Source organism: Triticum aestivum, chromosome 1B (genome assembly GCF_018294505.1).
Source record: "Triticum aestivum cultivar Chinese Spring chromosome 1B, IWGSC CS RefSeq v2.1, whole genome shotgun sequence".
Taxonomy (NCBI): Eukaryota; Viridiplantae; Streptophyta; class Magnoliopsida; order Poales; family Poaceae; genus Triticum; species Triticum aestivum.
In genome coordinates, this window is record NC_057795.1 from 22175349 (window position 1) to 22196047 (window position 20699).

Consider the following 20699-nt stretch of genomic DNA (forward strand, 5'->3'; position numbering starts at 1 on the left):
GTTAGTTCCAATGTTAGACGTGACTCAATTCTGAATCAGTGTCATTTTGTTACTCACTTGCCACACAGTTGATGGTTTTTTGTGATTTTCGACAAAAACGCTGGTTTTGGAGTACCCTGGACACAAATGTGGTGGTTTTTAGCAATTTACTCCCCATAGCCACACCACCCCGTTCTTGAACACCCACACCCCAGATCCTGAGAACGACATGACTGACTGTCCAATGGCTGTCAGATGAGGGAGAGAGAAAGAGAGAGAGATAATGTTGCAGGAGATGGACGGAGCAAGAGAAAGGATACATAATTCTACACTCCCTCCGTCCCAAAATAAGTGACACAACTTTGTATTTTGAAAGTTAGTACAAAGTTGAGTCACTTATTTTAGGACGGAGGAAGTATTATCGGAATTTATGTAATTAAAACTTACTTTCTGATACAAATTTATCTAGCTAATTGCATATCTCTTGTTAGTGCAAGAAACATTGAAACTAAGAGAAATTCTCTCGCATTATGCACATGGAATTATCTAGCGTGGCATTGCTCAGAACGCTGGTGCGTGCTATTACTAGTGCGATAGCGTGCTATTTTTTCTGTGGTCTAAGCACAATACAAAATCGGAAGTACACTGTGTTAAGAAAACAGAATTAACCGGATGAAAGTAGGACACGTGTCACTTCTGGAAGAGTCAACGCCGAACTCAGACTGAATCATCACAAGAGGTGATGAATTTATTCGAGGGATATAGTTTTGCCATCTATCGACAAAAGAGTAATACGAAAGCCAAAAACTTCTTCAATGACACAAGTGATGATTTATTCTTGTCGGGGTTATCTACAGATATACCGGTACGCTTCGTTTATGATCGTATCGACAACGTGTGAAGAATTGAGACCTGTTTAGAAAGTGCACCGCTTGGAGACCACGGCGAGGGATATTTTTACTCGACATGGATGGAAGCATGATTTTTTGATTGGCCCTATCCTACCTCTTAGGTGTACAATCTCCACATGATTACTTGCATTCCTCCTTTTTTGATATTTTTTGAACTTGAATTTGATTATGGCTGTGTGTATTGTAATTATGCAGAGGCAGAGTGTAAAACTTAAACTTTATAAATAATAAAGCATTCTTTATCGAAAAAGTGGAACTCCCAAACGAAATGTAAGACCCACAACCACTGACAAAACAAGCACCACAATAAACCACATTGTGTACATGTGTAACAGTCACACGTACACATAGAAGCTGAATCATGCAGAGCCTGCATGCGTGCAGACAGACACACATGGCAGCCAAGGACACAACTTATTACGCTTAAACTGATCAGATTAGAGACTACCATGAACGCCAAGGACGGGCTAGGCATCGACGACGCGGAAGGAGACTCTGTTCTTGATGATGATGTCGTACATATGTGTTCAACATGTGTAAATGTATGTATGTCTGGGTCCTGTATACAGTACCTGTAGTATCTGTCTTCCTCTGTATGTACATGTATCTTAGGAGACAAGATACCGGTCGCACCCCTTATACCTATATATATGTGCCTAGTGGACGATCAATCTATTATCGATGCACCCTATCATTTTCTACATGGTATCTATCGCAAGTCGATCTCCCAGCTTCCGCTAACCCTAGTCGCCGCCTCGGGCCACCGCCGCCGCCGCCGCGATCTCCCGCCGCCCCAAGCCGCCGCCTCCACCTCTCCTCCCCGCGCGCCCTCCCTCCACCGCACGCCTTCCTCCCCACGCCGCCTCTCCCCGCCGCGCCGCCTTCCTCCCGCCGCCGTGCCGCTCCTCTTCAGCCGCGCCGCCGCCTCCCTCCCCATGACCCCGCCGCCATGTCGTCCAACGCCTCCACCTACTCCAACCCCTTCGCCGTCGACCCTGCCGAGATCCGCGATATCAACGTCCATGCACGGGTCCCCGTCATCCTCGACGCCTCCAACTTCACGTACTTCACGTGGAAGACATACTTCACACTGCTCTTCCGCGAGAACAATCTCGTGGACCACGTGGATGGCACCGTGGACTCCCACGCCATGGTGGACGACGCCGAGTGGACCGTGATCGACGCCACGATCATCCGGTGGTTCTTCACCACCATCTCCAAGGACTTGTTCCACACGGTCGTGAGCGCCGGCGACGACGCCCGCGCCATGTGGGTCAAGCTGAACGGCCTCTTCACCGACAACAAGCTTCAGCGCCACGTTTTTTTGCAGCAGGAATTGTTTGACTGTCACGAGGATGAACAGTCCATTGATGACTACTGCCGCCGCCTGAAGACATTGGCGGACGAGCTCCGTGACATTGGAGCCAAGGTGGACGACGACCTCCTCCTCAGCACGCTCACCGCCGGCCTCAACGAGGACTTCGGCAACGCCGCCTCCAACCTCACCTTGATGCCGAAGCCCTCCTTCCCCAAGTTTGTGGCGTAGTTCAGGTTGGAGGAGCGCCGGATGAAGGGGGTCAAGAAGCGCGTGCAGCACCACGCCCTAGCCGCCGGCCGCCACACCCGCGCCGCGCCAGCAGCCGCCACCCCTCATGCCTTCGGGGTACTTTCCCCTCCCGCCCGCGCCTCCCGCCCCTCCCGCTGCCCCCTAGCAGTACGGTGGCGGGCGCCGCGGCAACCGCCGCGGGGGCGGCCGCAAGCAGCAATAGGCACCTGGGGGACCCTCGTCAGCAGTAGCAGCAAGTGACTCCCTCATGGACGTATGGCACCAACCCGTGGACATGCTTCGTCCACGCGTACTCCATGCCGGTGCCTCGGGCTCCGTCTCCGGGCATCCTTGGGCCACGCCCGGCGGGTCACCAGGCCCTCTTCGTCGCGCAGAACGCCGCTCCTTACAGCGGCTATGGTGCCCCCCCCCCCCCGCCAGCACCCGCCTACCGGTCCGCGCCGGCCTATGACGCCGCCGCCGCGCCGGCTTATGGGGCCGCGCCCTCCTATGGCGCCGCCGCTCTGGCCTTCGGGGCTGCTCCCGCGCCGGCCTACGGAGGGTTCTACCCTCCTCAGGTGCCGCCGCCGTGGGACTCGGCCTTGCTCGCCGCACTGCACTCCGCCCCGTCACCGAGCTCCTATGGTGGTGGTGGTGACTGGTACATGGACTCAGGCGCCACTGCTCACATGACTTCTCATCCCGGTAACCTCACGTCTGCCACTCCCCTTCATACTTCCACTCGTATCACCGTTGGTAACGGTTTCTCCCTACCCATTACGCACGTTGGTCATATGTCTTTTCCTTCTACTTCCACTCCTGTGCATATGTCTAATGTTCTTGTGTCTCCTGACTTAGTCACTAATCTCGTTTCCGTTTGTCGCCTTGCTCGTGAGAATCCTATAACTTTTGAATTTGACGATATCGGTTTTTCTGTGAAGGACGCCCGTACATGGATGGTGCTCCACCGATGTGATAGCACGGATGAGATTTACCCAGTGCATCCCTCCGGCGCCACCACCACCTGTCGCCCCGCCGCCTTCGCCGCCAGTGTCGATCTTTGGCATGCCCGTCTTGGTCATCCCAACTCCACCGTTATGCGTCAAATTCTTCAGAGTGTTTCCTTCTCATGTAATAAGGTCGACGATCACACTTGTGAGGCTTGCCGTCTTGGCAAGCACGTTCGTCTTCCCTTTAGCGAGTCTACAAACATTTCCACCTTTCCGTTTCAGTTATTCCATAGTGATGTTTGGACGTCCCCGGTAGCTAGCAACACAGGCTATTTATACTATCTGGTGATATTGGATGATTTTATTCATTATGTGTGGACCTGCCCTCTCCGTCGCAAGTCCGACGCTCTTGCCACACTCATCGCTTTTTATTCATATGTCACCACACAGTTCGGTCGTCCTATTCTCGCCTTGCAATTTACTTGCGTCTCACGGCACCATCTTTCGCCTCACGTGCCCCTACACGTCTCAGCAGAACGGTCGTGTCGAGCGCGTCCTTCACACGCTGAATGATTGTATCCTCACATTGCTCTTCCACTCCTACGTGCCTCCTCGGTTCTGGCCGGACGTGCTCGCGACCGCCAGCCAACTAATTAACATTTGCCACTGTCGTTTCCGCTGGAACTACACCCCTCACGAGCTCCTCTTCGGTGTGGTTCCATCTTATGATGGTCTTCACATTTTCGGGTGTCTCTGTTATCCTAGCACCGCGTCCACTGCTCCTCATAAACTCGCGCCCCGGTCCCATACTTGCATCTTTCTTGGCTATCCTCCCAACACCAAAGGTTACCGGTGCTATGATCCAGTCTCCCACTGCGTTTTCACTTCACAGCATGTGTACTTTGATGAGCTCGTGTTCCCGTTTCAGCAGGTACCGTCATCTTCGGAGTCTTCTGTGGTGCGGTTTGTCCCTGCCACCACCTCTGGCGGACCGCCCAGCCGCGCCTCGGGTCCGGCCCTACCCGCGCTCCCCACGCCGGTGGCCCCTGGCGCTGCGGCTCCTGCCGTTGCCCCTGACGCAGCGCCCGCCACTGTCCCCGTCGTCGCGGCCCCCGTCGTGGCCCCTGTCGCGGCCCCCTTGGCCGGCCCCGCTGCGTCTCCCGCGGCTACCCCGACGCGGCTCCTGCCTTGTCCCCCGCCGTGGCCCCCGTCGCCGCAAACCCCGCCATGGCCCCCGCCACCGTGGCCGCACCCCTCACCGGTGTGGTCACTCGGGCTCGGACTGGGACGCTGTGTCCCAGCACGCGCTACCCGTCGGACGAGTATGCGTGCACGACTTTTACCTCGACACCATCCCCGCTCCCCACCTCCGCTCGCGCAGCCCTTCGGGATCCAAACTGGCTAGTTGCGATGCGTGAGGAGTTTGACGCCCTGCAGCACAACCATATGTGGCAGCTTGTCCCGCGGCCACCACGTGCCAATGTCATCACTGGCAAGTGGGTCTTCCGCCCCAAGACTCGCCCCGGCGGTTCTCTCAAGCGCTACAAGGCGCGTTGGGTGGTGCGTGTCTTTCGCCAGCGCGACGGCGTGGACTTCACCGACACCTTCGCCCCGGTTGTCAAACCGGGTACGATTCGCGTTGTTCTCTAGCTTGTTGTTTCTCGCGTTTGGCTTGTCCACCAGCTCGATGTGTCTAATGCTTTCTTGCATGGCCATCTCGACGAGCAGGTGTTCTGTCAGCAGCCGACTGGTTTCGTCGACACCGCCTATCCGGACCACATGTGCTTGGTCTCCCGTTCCTTATACGGGTTGAACCAGGCACCTCGGGCCTGGTACCAGCGGATCGCGGCCTTTCTCCAGCAGCAGGGGTTCCGGTCCACACGGTCCGATGCTTCCCTGTTTGTCTACCACCAGGGCCCCGCCACCGCGTACCTCCTACTGTACGTCGACGGCGCCATCCTGACTGCGTCCTCGCCAGCACTTCTTCAGCAGATCACAGCTCGCCTCGGCACCGAGTTCGCCCTCAAGGACTTGGGGGCTCTCCACTACTTCCTCGGCATCGAGGTCGTGCGACGGGCTACTGGCTTCTTCCTGCACCGGCAGAAGTACGACTACGAGCTTCGGGAGCGATAGGGCATGCTTAACTGCAAGCCTGCTTCTACGCCTGTCGATACGAAGGCTAAGGTGTCCGCCATCGAGGGCTCTCCGGCGTCCGACGCTCCCTTCTACCGCTCCATCGTCGGTGCGCTTTAGTACCTCACACTGACGCGTCCGGACATTCAGTATGTTGTCCAGCAGGTGTGTCTTCACATGCACGCTCCTCGTGACACCCATTGGGCTCTCATGAAACGTATACTTCGATACATACGTGGCACCACAGCCATGGGTCTCACCCTGACGGCCTCGCCGGACACCAGCCTTGTCGCCTACTCCGACGCCGACTGGGCTGGGTGTCCCGACACTCGACGCTCCACTTCCGGCTACTGTGTCTACCTCGGGCCCTCTTTGATTTCGTAGTCGTCTAAACGACAACCCACGGTATCACGATCGAGCGCCGAGGCCGAGTATCGGGCCGTGGCCAACGCCGTCGTGGAGTGTTCATGGCTATGACAGCTACTTCAGGAGTTGCTCTGTGAGGTCACCAAGGCGACGCTTGTCTACTACGATAACGTCTCCGCGATGTACCTCGCTGCCAACCATGTTCATCACCGACGGACGAAGCACATCAAGCTCGACATCCACTTCGTCCGGGAGCACGTCGCACTTGGTTGTGTTCGTGTTCTACATGTGCCCACCGATCAGCAGTTCACCGATGTGACGACGAAGGGACTACCCACCTTGACTTTCGAGGGTTTTCGGTCCAGTCTTTGCGTCACAGGCAATGCTTCGACTGGGGGGTGTGTTGAACATGTGTATATGTACGTAGGTCTGCGTCCAGTATGCAGTATCTGTCTCCCTTTCTATGTACGTGTATCTTAGGAGACAAGATACCGGTCGCACCCCTTGTACCTATATATATGTGCCTAGTGCACGATCAATCTATTATCGATGCACCAAATCATTCTCTACAATATTATGGATGCACTTCTTCAGCAGATCACAGCTCGCCTCGGCACCGAGTTCGCCCTCAAGGACTTGGGGCTCTCCACTACTTCCTCGGCATCGAGGTCGTGCGACGGGCTACTGGCTTCTTCCTGCACTGGCAGAAGTACGACTACGAGCTTCGGGAGCGATAGGGCATGCTTAACTGCAAGCCTGCTTCTACGCCTGTCGATACGAAGGCTAAGGTGTCCGCCATCGAGGGCTCTCCGGCATCCGACGCTCCCTTCTACTGCTCCATCGTCGGTGCACTTCAGTACCTCACACTGACGCGTCCGGACATTCAGTATGTTGTCCAGTAGGTGTGTCTTCACATGCACGCTCCTCGTGACACCCATTGGGCTCTCATGAAACGTATACTTCGATACATACGTGGCACCACAGCCATGGGTCTCACCCTGACGGCCTCGCCGGACACCAGCCTTGTCGCCTACTCCGACGCCGACTGGGCTGGGTGTCCCGACACTCGACGCTCCACTTCCGGCTACTGTGTCTACCTCGGGCCCTCTTTGATTTCGTAGTCGTCTAAACGACAACCCACGGTATCACGATCGAGCACCGAGGCCGAGTATCGGGCCGTGGCCAACGCCGTCGTGGAGTGTTCATGGCTATGACAGCTACTTCAGGAGTTGCTCTGTGAGGTCACCAAGGCGACGCTTGTCTACTACGATAACGTCTCCGCGATGTACCTCGCTGCCAACCCTGTCCATCACCGACGGACGAAGCACATCAAGCTCGACATCCACTTCGTCCGGGAGCACGTCGCACTTGGTTGTGTTCGTGTTCTACATGTGCCCACCGATCAGCAGTTCACCGATGTGACGACGAAGGGACTACCCACCTTGACTTTCGAGAGTTTTCGGTCCAGTCTTTGCGTCCCAGGCAACGCTTCGACTGGGGGGGGGGGGGGTGTTGAACATGTGTATATGTACGTAGGTCTGCGTCCAGTATGCAGTATCTGTCTCCCTTTCTATGTACGTGTATCTTAGGAGACAAGATACCGGTCGCACCCCTTGTACCTATATATATGTGCGTAGTGCACGATCAATCTATTATCGATGCACCAAATCATTCTCTACAATATGTACGGAGGAGAAGTGGGAGAACTCCCGGGGGAGGGAGATGAGGTCGACACTGCCACGCTTGTGGTACTGCAGCAACGCCGGGTCCCCGTAGTAGCGCTCCACCCGAGCGCCATCAGCTTCGACTCTCGAGCGCTGAGTAGGAACTCACCACCTCGTTGCTCGCCGTGTGCAGCAGCACCTTGCGCCGCACCGTCGACGTTAGGACGCTCCCGGGGTTCTCCACCAGCCGGACCACCCCGTTCTTGAACACCCACACCCCCGACCCCGGGGTCTTGGGCTCCGAGTCCGGATAGAGAAAGATGGCCAACAAACAAGACGAGAGAGAGAGAGAGAGAGAGATTAGGACGCTGGAGATGGATGGAACAAGCGAGAGGATACATATATTAGTGTATATATAGAAGGATGGATGAAGAGTGGAGCAGGTCACATGTAAATGGGCATGAACATGTTTTCCTGTTTATGCGTGTACAGCTGGCCGTAGCAAAATATAATAGTAATATTATTTAGACACATAAAATATGCGTGCATGAGAAAGGCATGCATTTTAACTTTAGGTTTGGTCAGCGCTGGAAGATGCCTCACATGATTGAGATAAGATAAAATGTGCCATCTAACACTTATATATTTGGTGCATGCGCAGCACAAGATGGAGTTTTTTTTAAGAGAAAAACACATGATGGAGTTTATCTTTGTTAAGCTTCTCCAAATTTCTAGTTAGCTAATGCATACGTGATGGCATGTCTATCACTTCAGCTATCTATCAAGTCTTTTATTCCCTAGGATAATGGAATACATTTCCGCTCTCTAATATCTATCAGAATCTGACAAAAAATTATCTAATTGCACATCTCTAGTTATTAAATCAGGAAACTAATAGAAATTCGCTTGCATTGCTTCGGAAAATCAAGGCCGGCTGCATGTAAGAAATCCAAATTAGTTAACACCTTATAAAGCAAAAGGTCCATTCTTCGGTTAATCTATGCATTTGATCAGTGGCTTTCGTGGATACCATAACCTCTACTATATGCGCTTCTAGTACTAGTTAATTAGAACATGGATTTGTACCGATCCCCAATCGGCCGGGACACATGGCTAATTGGTTATCCTTCCCAAAAATTGTGCCAACGAGTGGAATCTCCAACCTCTCCATAAGATCCACGTGGTGGAGCTTTCTTTTTACTAACATATGCCAGTTTTTATCCAATCGGCTAAGAGGAAAGAATGAACTTAGTTTTGCCATGGATCCAGCGCCAACCTCCATTCTGGTTGCAGAGCCAAAGAGCATTTCTGAACAATGGAGAAGGAAGGTGACAACATGCGTCTTTCGTATTTCGTCGATGGAAGCAGACAATCGAAGGTCCGATCGAAATCTAACACAAACTATTTTTCACCACGACGCCCATCGACGATATCTGAACCGGCTTACCCTTACCATCCATATCATCGCACACTGGAAGTTACGGCCGCAAGGTGATGAGCGAGAAATAGGCAAAAGATGGCCCACATTTAGAACCCGACATGCATGTCAACCAAATTCTTAAAACCACGACAATTTTTTAGTCGAGGGTTTTTCTACCTTTTTCGACCCAACCAAAGAAAAAGTATAACTGACTCCTTAGTGTACTTGGGAACATGTGCTCCAGTCATTCAATAAATACAATGAAAATCAGGTTTTTCTAGACTATAAGTTTCATGAAAAATCATAATTCATTTTCAAGTACTTATACAAAAGGAAGATGGAAACTGCTTTCGTGTGGTTTGGTGAGTTGAGCAATCACCTCCTCTTTGCAAGAATCAGCGTCCTCGGACTCTTGATGAGCGAGTGCAAATGAATGATGTTCCATATGCCTCGGCAGTTGGTTCTATTATGTATGCCATGCTATGTACAAGACCGGATGTTTCCTATGCGCTAAGTCGAGCGAGCCACATCAGCTGCTCATCGTTCCACACCGCCACCGCCACCTACCGTCCACGCACAAGTGTTTCTTGGTCCACGTGAAGGAGGACGCACCCTACTCGAGGACCGCTAACACCCATGCTTCCTTGCCTACTACGTACCTCGAACGATGCGGCGGTCACTCATCCTCAACAATGACGAAGACCTCCGAGGTGGTGCAACATGGTGTGCCGCGCGCGACGTTCGCAAGGTCAGACATCTCACTCACTTTCGGGACATCCCACTGGCTTTGGGGTCATCCATGACCCTGCGCTCGTTAAGGCTTGTGCCATTGATCACTCTATATTACCTAGTGGTGTCACCTATAAGTGATAAAAAACGTTTCACACAAGGGAATCCCTGTCTGGGTCGGCCCATGTTGTAGGAACATTCCATACTGCGCTCTGCACGCTGGGTGCAACGCGCCTGTTTGGGATGACCCTTGTCTGGGACGCCTGTTTTCTATTCTTCGTTTTTGTTTTTCTACTTTAAATAATTGGGACTTCAAACATGTTTCAAAAATTAACAAAATGAGAATTTGAAATAAAATATTTAATAATTCATAAATGTTTGTGGATTGAGAAAATGTTCGCAATTTTTATAAAGTACATTCGTCTATTACAATGTTAATGAAATTGAACAAAACGTCATCAATTCAAAAAATGTTCATGAATTAAAAAATATCCAAAAAAATAAAACCGTTCCTGACTTACAAACTAGTTTATTGATTCATAAAATATTCACTTATTCAAAAAATGATCATGCATTTCAAAAAATATTAGTTAAATCAAAAAAGTGCTCGTGAATTTCAAAAATTGTTCCACAAATTTCCAAAAAAATGTTCGTTGATTCTAAAAATGTTCGCCTATTCAAGAAAAATGTTTCACAAAATGTTAACAATTTTTTGGAATTTTTTGCAAATAGTATTAAATGTTCATGAATTCAAAAATGTTCAAAAGTCTGGAAAAGTATTCACAAATTTGTACAACTTTCATGATTTCAGGTATGTTCACAAGTTAATTTTTTTCATGATTTAGAAAAAATGTGCATGATTTCACTAAAATGAGAGTGATAATATATCTCAGTAACGCAGCAAAATATGGTCATGGCCATTGAAGATTATGATTTTTTTTTCTCCCGTTGCAACGGATGGACCGTTTTGCTAGTTAGTAAATAATAGATATAGATATCTCTAATTACTACAAGAAACTATTTTGCCCCTGCCCCCACCAAAGATAAACATTATAGTAGCCCTTTTTTTCTTGCGGTGCTTTCCATTTGCGATCAAATGAAAGTACTAGTATTGCTGTCATCCTCTCTCCTTCCCCTACTTGATGGCCTTCTCGTACGGATGCAGGTCATGTCGGTCCTCAATGCAAATAGAGCTGGAGGTGGGGATTCAAATTGGGAGAAATCCCTAGCCGACACTGGTCGGCCGCGGCAACAGCGACGCCATTTTTCCCAACGCCATTTTTTTCATTGAGACGTTGGTCGAATGGGACCCTCAAATGGGCTATGAAAACGTTGAGTTATAGTACTAGCAAAAGGACATGTACTTGCAATGGAAAAAAATATCACACACACTTATGGTGGTTCAAGTCTTCTATTTGAACACAACTAATCATTTCGCCGCCGCCCTGTGCTCTTCCTCGCTTCCCTCAATCAATCTAGCCCTTTTCTAATGGACCACTTGGCCTGCTGTATATAAATCACATATCAACACAATGAGTAACACTATGTGTGTGGAATAATTTATTCATATACTCACATTGACTAGTACTACTATTCATACATAGTAACAGATGCAGCGTTAAATCCTTCTTCAAGGCATCTTCAACACCGACCCCAAACCAGATACCGTATTTGTCCGCGGACAGGTGGGATCAGTCCGTGGACACGGATGCAGGAAGCGGCCATCCAAAGCTGTCCGATTACATTTTGGAAGGATTTTAATGAAAATGAACTTGATTAATTTTTACACAAAACCGGATGGGTTTCATCTAAACCGGAGCAAATTTATTATATTTAGACATCTTTCAACTAGACCGGACTATAAACCTAGCCTAAAATGACCGTCCGCGCAAAAATGAGTCCCAAAAAATGATGCCCCGCCTTCTCTGCAGGCATAAGGCACGGGAAGTGAAGCTATCTGCCTCCACGTCGCGCGCAAGCGTCTAACTGGCTGACGATGTTGAGGCCACCAAGCTTGGCATCAACACTCTGTGTGTGTGCGTGGGGGGGGGGGTCGGAGTGGTGGCCTTCATGGGATACAAGCACCGGCGACCTCCCATGCGCTACTTTTCATCGTTGTCGGCGGAGCTCACGGACGTGCCGGCTTCACGGCCGAGATGGTGACCTTGTCTTCCTCCTCGCTCCTGCCTAACTCCTCATTCACCACATCGTCCATCTCCTTGTAGGTGGCCTCTAAATCCACCTGATATTGGTTGTAGCTCCAACGCTTGCGACGGATGCGGCGAGAGTAGCGGTAGGACTCGAGCAGCGCCTCCTACTCGATCGGGCACATCCATGTACGGCGTGACGGTCGTGCCGGCGGGGAGTAGCTCGTCCATGCGTTCGTGCTTGTTGAGAAGGTAGAGGTTGTAAGCTTGGTTGGCATGCTTCTCCCGGAGTGAGGCCTCCAGCGCCTCCAGCACCACGTCCATGTAGTGAGCACGGGCCTCACCCATGGTGATTCTGGCATTGGCTAGTGCGGACAATGGCACTTTTTCCATTAGCGCGTCCCCCGCGCCAGCCTCCGATGAACCCGTCGGTCTAGCGTCCTACCAGCTGGCTGCAATGGCAGTGATCTCTTCCTTCTGTTGGGAAAGAGGCCATTCCACAAGGCATTGGAGCTCGAGGAGGCCATGACGAGTGTGGTGTGGAAAGGGATAGAGAGCGGAGGAGGATGGGTGGATGCGGCTGTGTTGCCGGTCTGTGGGGGGTTAAATACCAGGCGGAGAGTAGGCGAGGCGACAAGGTCCTTAATGGTGGGCGGCAGACGAGTGGACGGGTGGCCTTGAATTAGGTTCCGCACCAACCGCATACGTTTAATGGAGGGAGGAGGACAAAGTGTTGCCGCTTGAATGCAGAGAGACGAGGCGTGCACTACGAAGCGGCGCAGTGGCACTCTCAGCCGGTGCGCCGCTTCAATATTGGCTCTAGTGATAGGTTGAGTCCGCTCTGGGTCAAAATGAATGTGGTGCTGACAAAAGTCGGGGTGGCAATGCACACACGGGATGAAGAGCGTTTTTGGGTGGGCCAGGTAAGTCGAATGCGGGCGTGGCAGTGGTCCAGACGCCCGCAACACCCCCCCCCCCTCCCCCGAGTTTGTATCTGGTTCGCAAGAAAAAGTGTGTCCGAACGGACCAATGCAGGACCGTGTTGGATGGCAAAACACACCCGGACCACGCGGCCCGGATGGTTGTAGGCGTTTTGAGGGTCGACATTGGAGATGTCTTTACCGGGTCTGTTTCTTATTGCCACGTTATAGCCACACAACTCAACCCTATGAGGAACTTTCATTCCTTCTTTACCGAATCTGTCATTTGTCATGTTATACACGCACCTCACCCTCTGTTTTGTGAAATATATAAATTGGTGGGATCATGTGTAACATTAGCCAGGTGGTACTATTAATTAATAAGAAAATCTTTTGGGGGGAGAACCAAAAGCTGGCCCAGTGACCCGATAGGTAGAATTGTAGGACGTGGCATAGGACAAAGCGGGACAAAACAAAAAATCACCCCTTCATCTATAACTAATAATAGAGGGTATGATATTGCTTCTGGCGGTACGTCATCGAAATTCCTTCCAAGGTTGCAAAATATTACCCAGTGATGCCACCTATAAGTGATAAAAAAACGCTTCACGCAAGGGAATCCCCGCCTGGGTCGGCCCATGCTGTAGGAACCTTCTATACTGCGCTCCGCACGCTAGGCATAACGCGCCCATTTGGAATGTCCCTTGTCTGGGACGCCTATTTTCTATTCTTCGTTTTTCTTTTTCTACTTTAAATAATGGAGACTTAAAAATGTTTCAAAATTTAACAAAATGAGAATTTTGAAATAAAATATTTAATAATTCATAAATGTTTGTGGATTCAGAAAATGGTCGCCATTTTTACAAAAGTAAGTTCGTCTATTACAATGTTAATGAAATTGAACAAAATGTCATCAATTAAAAAAATGTTCATGAATCAAAAAATATCCAAAAAATTTAAACTGTTCCGGAGTTACAAACTAGTTTATTGATTCATAAAATATTCGCTTGTTCAAAAAATGATCATGCATTTCAAAAAATATTAGTTAAATCAAAAAAATGTTCGTGAATTTAAAAAATTGTTCCATCAATTTCCAAAAAAAATGTTCGTTGATTCTGAAAATGTTCGCCTATTCAAGAAAATGTTTCAGAAATTGTTCACCATTTTTTGGAAAATGTTTGCAAATAGTATAAAATGTTCATGAATTCAAAAATGTTCATTATTTTGGAAAATTTTCAAAAGTCTAGAAAAGTATTCACGAATTTGTAAAGCTTTCATGATTTTAGGTATGTTCACAAGTTAAAAAAAGTTCATGATTTAGAAAAAATATGCATGATTTAGAAAATGTTCGCGAAAATCATGATCATGATTTTTTTTCTAAATTACGAAAATCATGAACTGACAAAAAAAATCATGATTTAGAAAAAATCATGATCATGAACATTTTTTGTCAGTTCACTTGTCTTACAGTAAATTCCGAAAATGTAAGACAACAATGTAAGATTATGATTTTTTTTCTAAATGTGCATGATTACTCAGTAACGCAGCAAAATATGGTCATGGCCATTGAAGATTATGAATTTTTTTTTCTTCCGTTGCAACGGATGGACCGTTTTGCTAGTTAGTAAATAATAGATATATATATCTCTAATTACTACAAGCAACTATTTTGCCCCTGCCCCCACCAAAGATAAACATTATAGTAGCCTTTTTTTCTTGTGGTGCTTTCCATTTGCGATCAAATGAAAGTACTAGTATTGATGTCACCCTCCCAAAGGTACCCGACTTTGGTACGTTGTGCTCATTTGATCTCTTCCACACGTATTAGATTAGCAAGTTTACCTTTGGCCTCCCGTTTAGCAACGCATTGTGTATATTGCTCTCTGTTTTATTAATCTATCAGACTGAATCATCGACAGTCAGGAGGTGATAAATTTATGGGTAAATTTATTCGAGGGATATACTTTTGCCCTCCATCGACCGAACAGTAAGAGGAAAGTAAAAAACTTGTTAAACGATACAAGTGAAATGATGGTTCATTCAAGTAAATTCCGAAATGTAAGACAGAACACAACCATTGACAAACCAAGCACCACAATCATACCACATTGTGTACGTGTGTAACAGTCACACGTACGTACTCCCTCCGTTTCAAATTACTCGTCGTGGTTTTAGTTCAAACTTAAACTAAAACCACGACGAGTAATTTGGAACGGTGGGAGTACAAAACAAACACGAGCAAACTGAATCATCCAGAGCCTGCCTGCATGCATGCAGGGAGACTTGCCAGATAAGCACACGACTTACGCACCGATCAGATGAGAGGTCGCCATGAATTCCATGAACGGGCTAGAAATCGACCACGCGAAAGGAGTCTCGGTTCTTGATGACGATGTCGTACATGTGGACGGAGGCGAAGTGGGAGAAGTCACTGGGGAGGGAGATGAGGTCGAGGCTGCCGCGCTTGTGGAACTGCAGCAGCGCCGGGTCCTCGTAGTAGCGCTCCCACCCCAGCGCCCTCAGCTCCGACTCCAGCGCCGAGTAGGAACTCACCACCTTGCCGCTTGGCGTGTGCATCAGCGCCTTCCGACGCACCGTCGACGTCTGCTCGCTCCTGGGGTTCTCCACCAGCCGCATCACCCCGTTCTTGAACACCCACACCCCCGGTTCCGAGGTCTTGGGCTCCGACTCAGACGACATGAGTGACCTGCGGATAGAGAAAGATGGCCAACAAACTAGACGAGAGAGAGAGAGAGAGATTAGGACACTGGAGATGGATGGAGCAAGCGAGAGGATACACGAGTGTATGTATAGAAGGATGGAGGAAGAGTGGAGCAGGTGACATGTAAATGGGTATGAACATGCGTTCCTGTTATGCGTGTACACAGCTGTCCGGAGCAAAAGATAATTGTAATACTATTATTTAGACAAATATAATATGCGTGCATGAGAAGGGCATGCATTTAAGTTTAGGTCTGGTCAGCGCTGGAAGATGCCTCACGTGATTGAGATAAGATAAAAATGTGCCATCTAGCACTTTTATATTTTGTGCATGCGCAGCACAAAATGTTGTTTATCATCGTTAAGCTTTTTCCAATTTTGTAGTTAGCTAATGCATAGAGTACGTGATGGCATGTCTATCACTTGAGCTATCTTTCAAGTCTTTTATTCCCTAGGATAGCACGGAAAAGAGTTACATTTCCCCTCTCTAATATCTATCATAGAATTTGGCACGAAATTATCCAATTGCACATCTCTAGTTAGTTCATCAAACAAAGAGAAATTCTCTTGCATTGTTTCGGAAAATCAACGCTGGCTCAGTGTAAGAAATCCAAATTAGTTAACACCATATAAAGCAAAAGGTCCATTCTTCGGTTAATCTATGCATTTGATCAGTGGCTTTCATGGATACCATAACCTCTACTATACGCGCTTCTAGTACTAGTTAATTAGAACATGGATTCGTACCGATCCCCAATCGGACGGGACACATGGCTAATTGGTTATCCTTCCCAGAAATTGTGCCAACGAGTGGAATCTCCAACCTCTCGATAAGATCCACGTGGTGGAGCTTTCTTTTTACTAACATATGCCAGTTTTTATCCAATCGGGAAAGAGGAAAGAATGAACTTAGTTTTGCTATGGATCCAGCGCCAACCTCCATTCTGGTTGCAGAGCCAAAGAGCATTTCTGAACAATGGAGAAGGAAGGTGACAACATGCGTCTTTCGTATTTTGTCGATGGATGCAGACAATTGAAGATCCAATCAAAATTGAATACAAACTATTTTTCACCACGACGCCCATCGACGATATATGAACCGGCTTACCCTTACCATCCATATCATCGCACGCTGGAAGTTGAGGCCGCAAGGTGATGGAGCGAGAAACAGGCAAAAGATGGCCCACATTTAGAACCCGACAGCCATGTCAACCAAATTCTTGAAGCCGCGACAATTTTTTAGTCGCGAGGGGTTTTCTACCTTTTTTCAACCCAACCTAAGAAAAAGGATAACTGACTCTTTGGTGTACTTGGGAACATGTGCTCCAGTCATTCAATAAACTAGATGACACTCCGCGCGTTGCTGCGGAATTTTGTTGCAGCCAAGATGTTAACAATTGAAATCTGTTATTTAATAAATTTCATTTACATGCGATGAATTTTGTATTTGTTTATAATATGCAACAGTACTGGCATGAGGATTTTTTTAAACAATTGAAATAAAAGATATTGGAAAGCCTAAGAGGTGGCTCCTGGCTTCTTGCGTTGTTCTTCATGGTCTGCTTCTGAACATTGTCAAATGACCATATAAAATGAATAATGTCAAGATCTAAATCACTCCATGTAGTAACACTTGGTAAAAAGTTAAAAATAATTCACAACAGCGACCATTACATTATTATAGTTTACTGTTGTGCAAACTGCACAAAAATATCTAGAGAATCTTAGGTGTCTTAATCACACCATATACGTCATGGTTTTCTATTTACTTTTTATTAGTACCAAGTTATCACTGGACCCTAGTACAACATCTCCTGTGTTTTGTGTTTCGGCAAAAATAAAAAATACATCTCTTGGGAATCCACATATCCTGGCATACGTATATTCCAATCAATCAAACTAGATCAGAAGCGCGCCTTGGCGCGCGTTGCCCGGCTCAGCATATTGAGCCACCCTCTAAAACTTCAATATAACAAAGCGTTTTAGAACATCCAAGTAGAGTAACCGCTTAGAATAAATTTTACGCCAAAAAAAAACCGCTCAGAAAAAATTTGTTCAGTATATATCACAAACACTATAGAGATATATCAAGAGCAAGGTATAGCTGCCGCCCAGGATAGCCGAGTTTAAGATAGGGCATACAAATCAAATATATGCCAAAAGCAAAGTGTAGTTGTTGCCCAAGATAACAGCAATTTCACTACAGATCATAAAGGCAAAATTTGTACCAAAAAGCAAGGCACAATGTTTGCCGAGGACAACTGATTTGCATCAAGTAGTACAAAACATAAAGACATAAATTCTATAAATATAGCCAAGTAGTTCATATCAGCAAGTTTAAAAATAAGTGTTACAGGAGATGTTGTATCTGCTCATAAACACAATGTGACAGCAGACAATTGGAAACGATGCTCATGAACTTTGGCACTATGCAAGCTATACAAAATTCGGATAGATGGCATACTGATTGTTCTTCTATTAGATTAAATAAAAGGCTGAAGATTGTTCTTGTAAGCTTATCAAAGAGGAAATACGGTGGTCTGAATACTATCCTAAGAAGGAACGATCAACTCTTATGGTACTCCCTCTGTCCCAAAACTGATTCTATGGAGCTTAGTATCATTGAAGAGAAGGAGTTCGATAGTTTGGGCGTGTTCAGAATCTCTCCCATCTGCTAACTCCGCTCCGCGCGAGGAGCGCAGTCTGAGCCGCTCCCAGCAATATTGCTGGCGCTCCGTCCGCTCCGGGAGCTGCTGAGGCGGAGCGATAGTATCCGAACAGGGCCTTTATATCAACAAAAATGTGAATTCCATTTACAGTTGAACACCCTGGATGCATTTATGTGAGTGTGGCAGATGACCTGAATCGCTAATGCCGGCTGCTGGTTGCTGGTTCAACTGGCGATCAGTCCATGTCCAAGTAGGCTGATACTGTTCTAGTTGGAGATATATAGCATCTTCATCGTTGTATGGGCAGCAGTCTTCAGGTGTTAAATTTCATTAACTGTTGCAAAATAAAAAACCTACTCTGTCATTTCCAAAGGGAAACAAAAACCCACAAAACAAAAAAGAAAGTACTTTCAGCAAGAGAGTTGACATAGCCAGACACACGCGTACTCCCCATCAATTAAATATGAAAAGAACATTTAATGTGAATAAGCTGGTGTGGTATATGAGGATATGTTCACTGTTCATATCTATCTATACTTGAAAGTAGGTTCCGTGGATAGCATGGTACACTTTTCAGACTGAAATAAAATAGCCATCAACTTTTTGCCAAATGCAGAAATCATTCCCTGAAACTACCTTCTCATGTAGGAAATAAAAATAGGGATAAGTTGAGTATTGATTTATAACTAATGGTGAATTTAAAACAAATAAATACCTAGACAAAGTGGTGCTCCATCTGGAAAAGGTGCATAGACTATAAACTAAAAAGTAAGAAAATATTTCCGACGTTAAGGAGCATGAAGATATAAGAGTAACAGCAAAGGTCAGGAAACACCACTGATAAAATTAGAAAAACTATCAGAAGCCACCAAATTTCCCAAGCTCAACTATAGAACACGTGAAGAAATACAGCCGGAGCACCAATTTATTTATGACTTAATCGCCAGCTATAACTCAATCTAATTAGACAAAGAAATACCTGACAATTACAAATACATATTGCCCTTGTATTACTGGTTCATTCTCAATCTAATTACTGGTTGGTTCATGTTTCCCCTTTTACTCGTGTTCATTTTGGCGACAATTGATCATCCTATGTAATCTGTACATGAATCATTGCTGCCATATAAAATAAAACCTAGAGCAGCAAAAAATGATAACGACTAAAATTAAATATATATCAAAGTATACCTAACACTAAACCTCACATAAACAAGTGCTACTTTCGAGTATTTCCATCATATCTGTATGCATCACTACTAAAGAATTGAATAAACCAACTTCAAATCAGATCAACGTCCGGTACACACGGACAAAGATGACATGTTGGTACCTGTCAATAGATGTCTAATGTCTTAACCTTCCAGATTCAGTTTCTTTGATAACGTATTCTTGTAGATGCAAGCTGCTGCACCAACAGATAAAGTGACCCATAATTTCAAATAAATTCCAAGTAAAATAGGATTTGAACAGATAAAAAAGGTGAGGGTAGAAACACATACTGTTTAGTTATTTTCTTTGAAAGAATAAAGTTGTATACAACAGAAGACATATTCTATACATAATTTCCAAAAAGAAAAACCGAAGCAAGCAAAAACTAACAATAGCAGAAATTGTAGGACATGAGCAGCCAGGGCCGGCCACAAGCAAGACATGCGCAACAGCTGGCAATCAACAGCAGTAGCAACACGAGACACAGCAAAAATAGCAGCAAGAGCCGGCCACGATAAGGACGCACGCACATCCACGAGCACGACACACGTGGGGCCGCTGACGGCAAGAGAAAGCAGAGTTAAACATGATTGTTTGCCGTGATTTGCCCCTTGGGCCTTGCCATGAATATATACTGGACGATACTTGATCATCAAGATTACATCCAGATGTACAGGATCCCATTAGGATCAATCTATGATTACAATAGCAAAGGCTATCCTTCATTACATGATTCTCTAGGATTTACATTGATTAACAAGCAGCACTGCCAGAAAAATGCTACTACTTCCATCAAAGATAGGAGGATACCTTAGAGAACAACAAAGCATTACATATAACTAAGGCGCATATATGTGAAATATTTGTACTAAAGCCAAATTGCAGTTACTTTTTCTAATGATTGTTTGACTGCAGATATATGTTGATTTTATATACAAGCAGTATGGTATGCAGAAATAGATATACACAGCAATATACCAGATGTAGAGTACTTGAATTCTATAATAATCAGGTATTATACCCCAGAACTAAAATTTCCAAAAAACTAATTTGGTTTGGATTTGTGAATAAATCATGGTGCCCTGGCTCCATGGAGCACCAACTCAATGTCCAATATAAATTGTATCAGTAGCTTTCTCCCTTACTGTTTGAAAACAACAGATTGACGTAGTTGTGCAATGAGCAGCAGGGAGAGGATCCAAGAATCAAATGGGGCATCTGAATTACCTGGGTGGTCATTGAAACAAATTGTTCATGTGGATGCCGAGCATGGTTATCCTGCCATCAAAACCAAATGGTTACTACAGGAATATTACAATATAGAACTCTTAA

At 46.8% G+C, this 20699-nt stretch overlaps 1 protein-coding gene and 1 pseudogene across 1 annotated transcript; both read right to left on the reverse strand.

The window, feature by feature from the left end:
* Window positions 1-1357: 1357 nt before the first annotated feature.
* On the reverse strand, window positions 1358-12193 carry LOC123076105 (flowering-promoting factor 1-like protein 1; annotated as a pseudogene).
* A 2590-nt stretch (window positions 12194-14783) lies between these two features.
* Window positions 14784-15584, reverse strand: LOC123085106 (flowering-promoting factor 1-like protein 1). Its single transcript, XM_044506697.1, has one exon. The coding sequence runs from the start codon at window positions 15463-15465 to the stop codon at window positions 15115-15117; it is 351 nt and encodes a 116-aa protein (XP_044362632.1). The 5' UTR covers window positions 15466-15584; the 3' UTR covers window positions 14784-15114.
* Between the last annotated feature and the right edge of the window lie 5115 nt (window positions 15585-20699).

Excerpts from the sequence above, each read along its gene's own strand:
- LOC123085106 (XM_044506697.1), bottom strand. The coding sequence starts at position 15,465 with ATGTCGTCTGAGTCGGAGCCCAAGACCTCGGAACCGGGGGTGTGGGTG.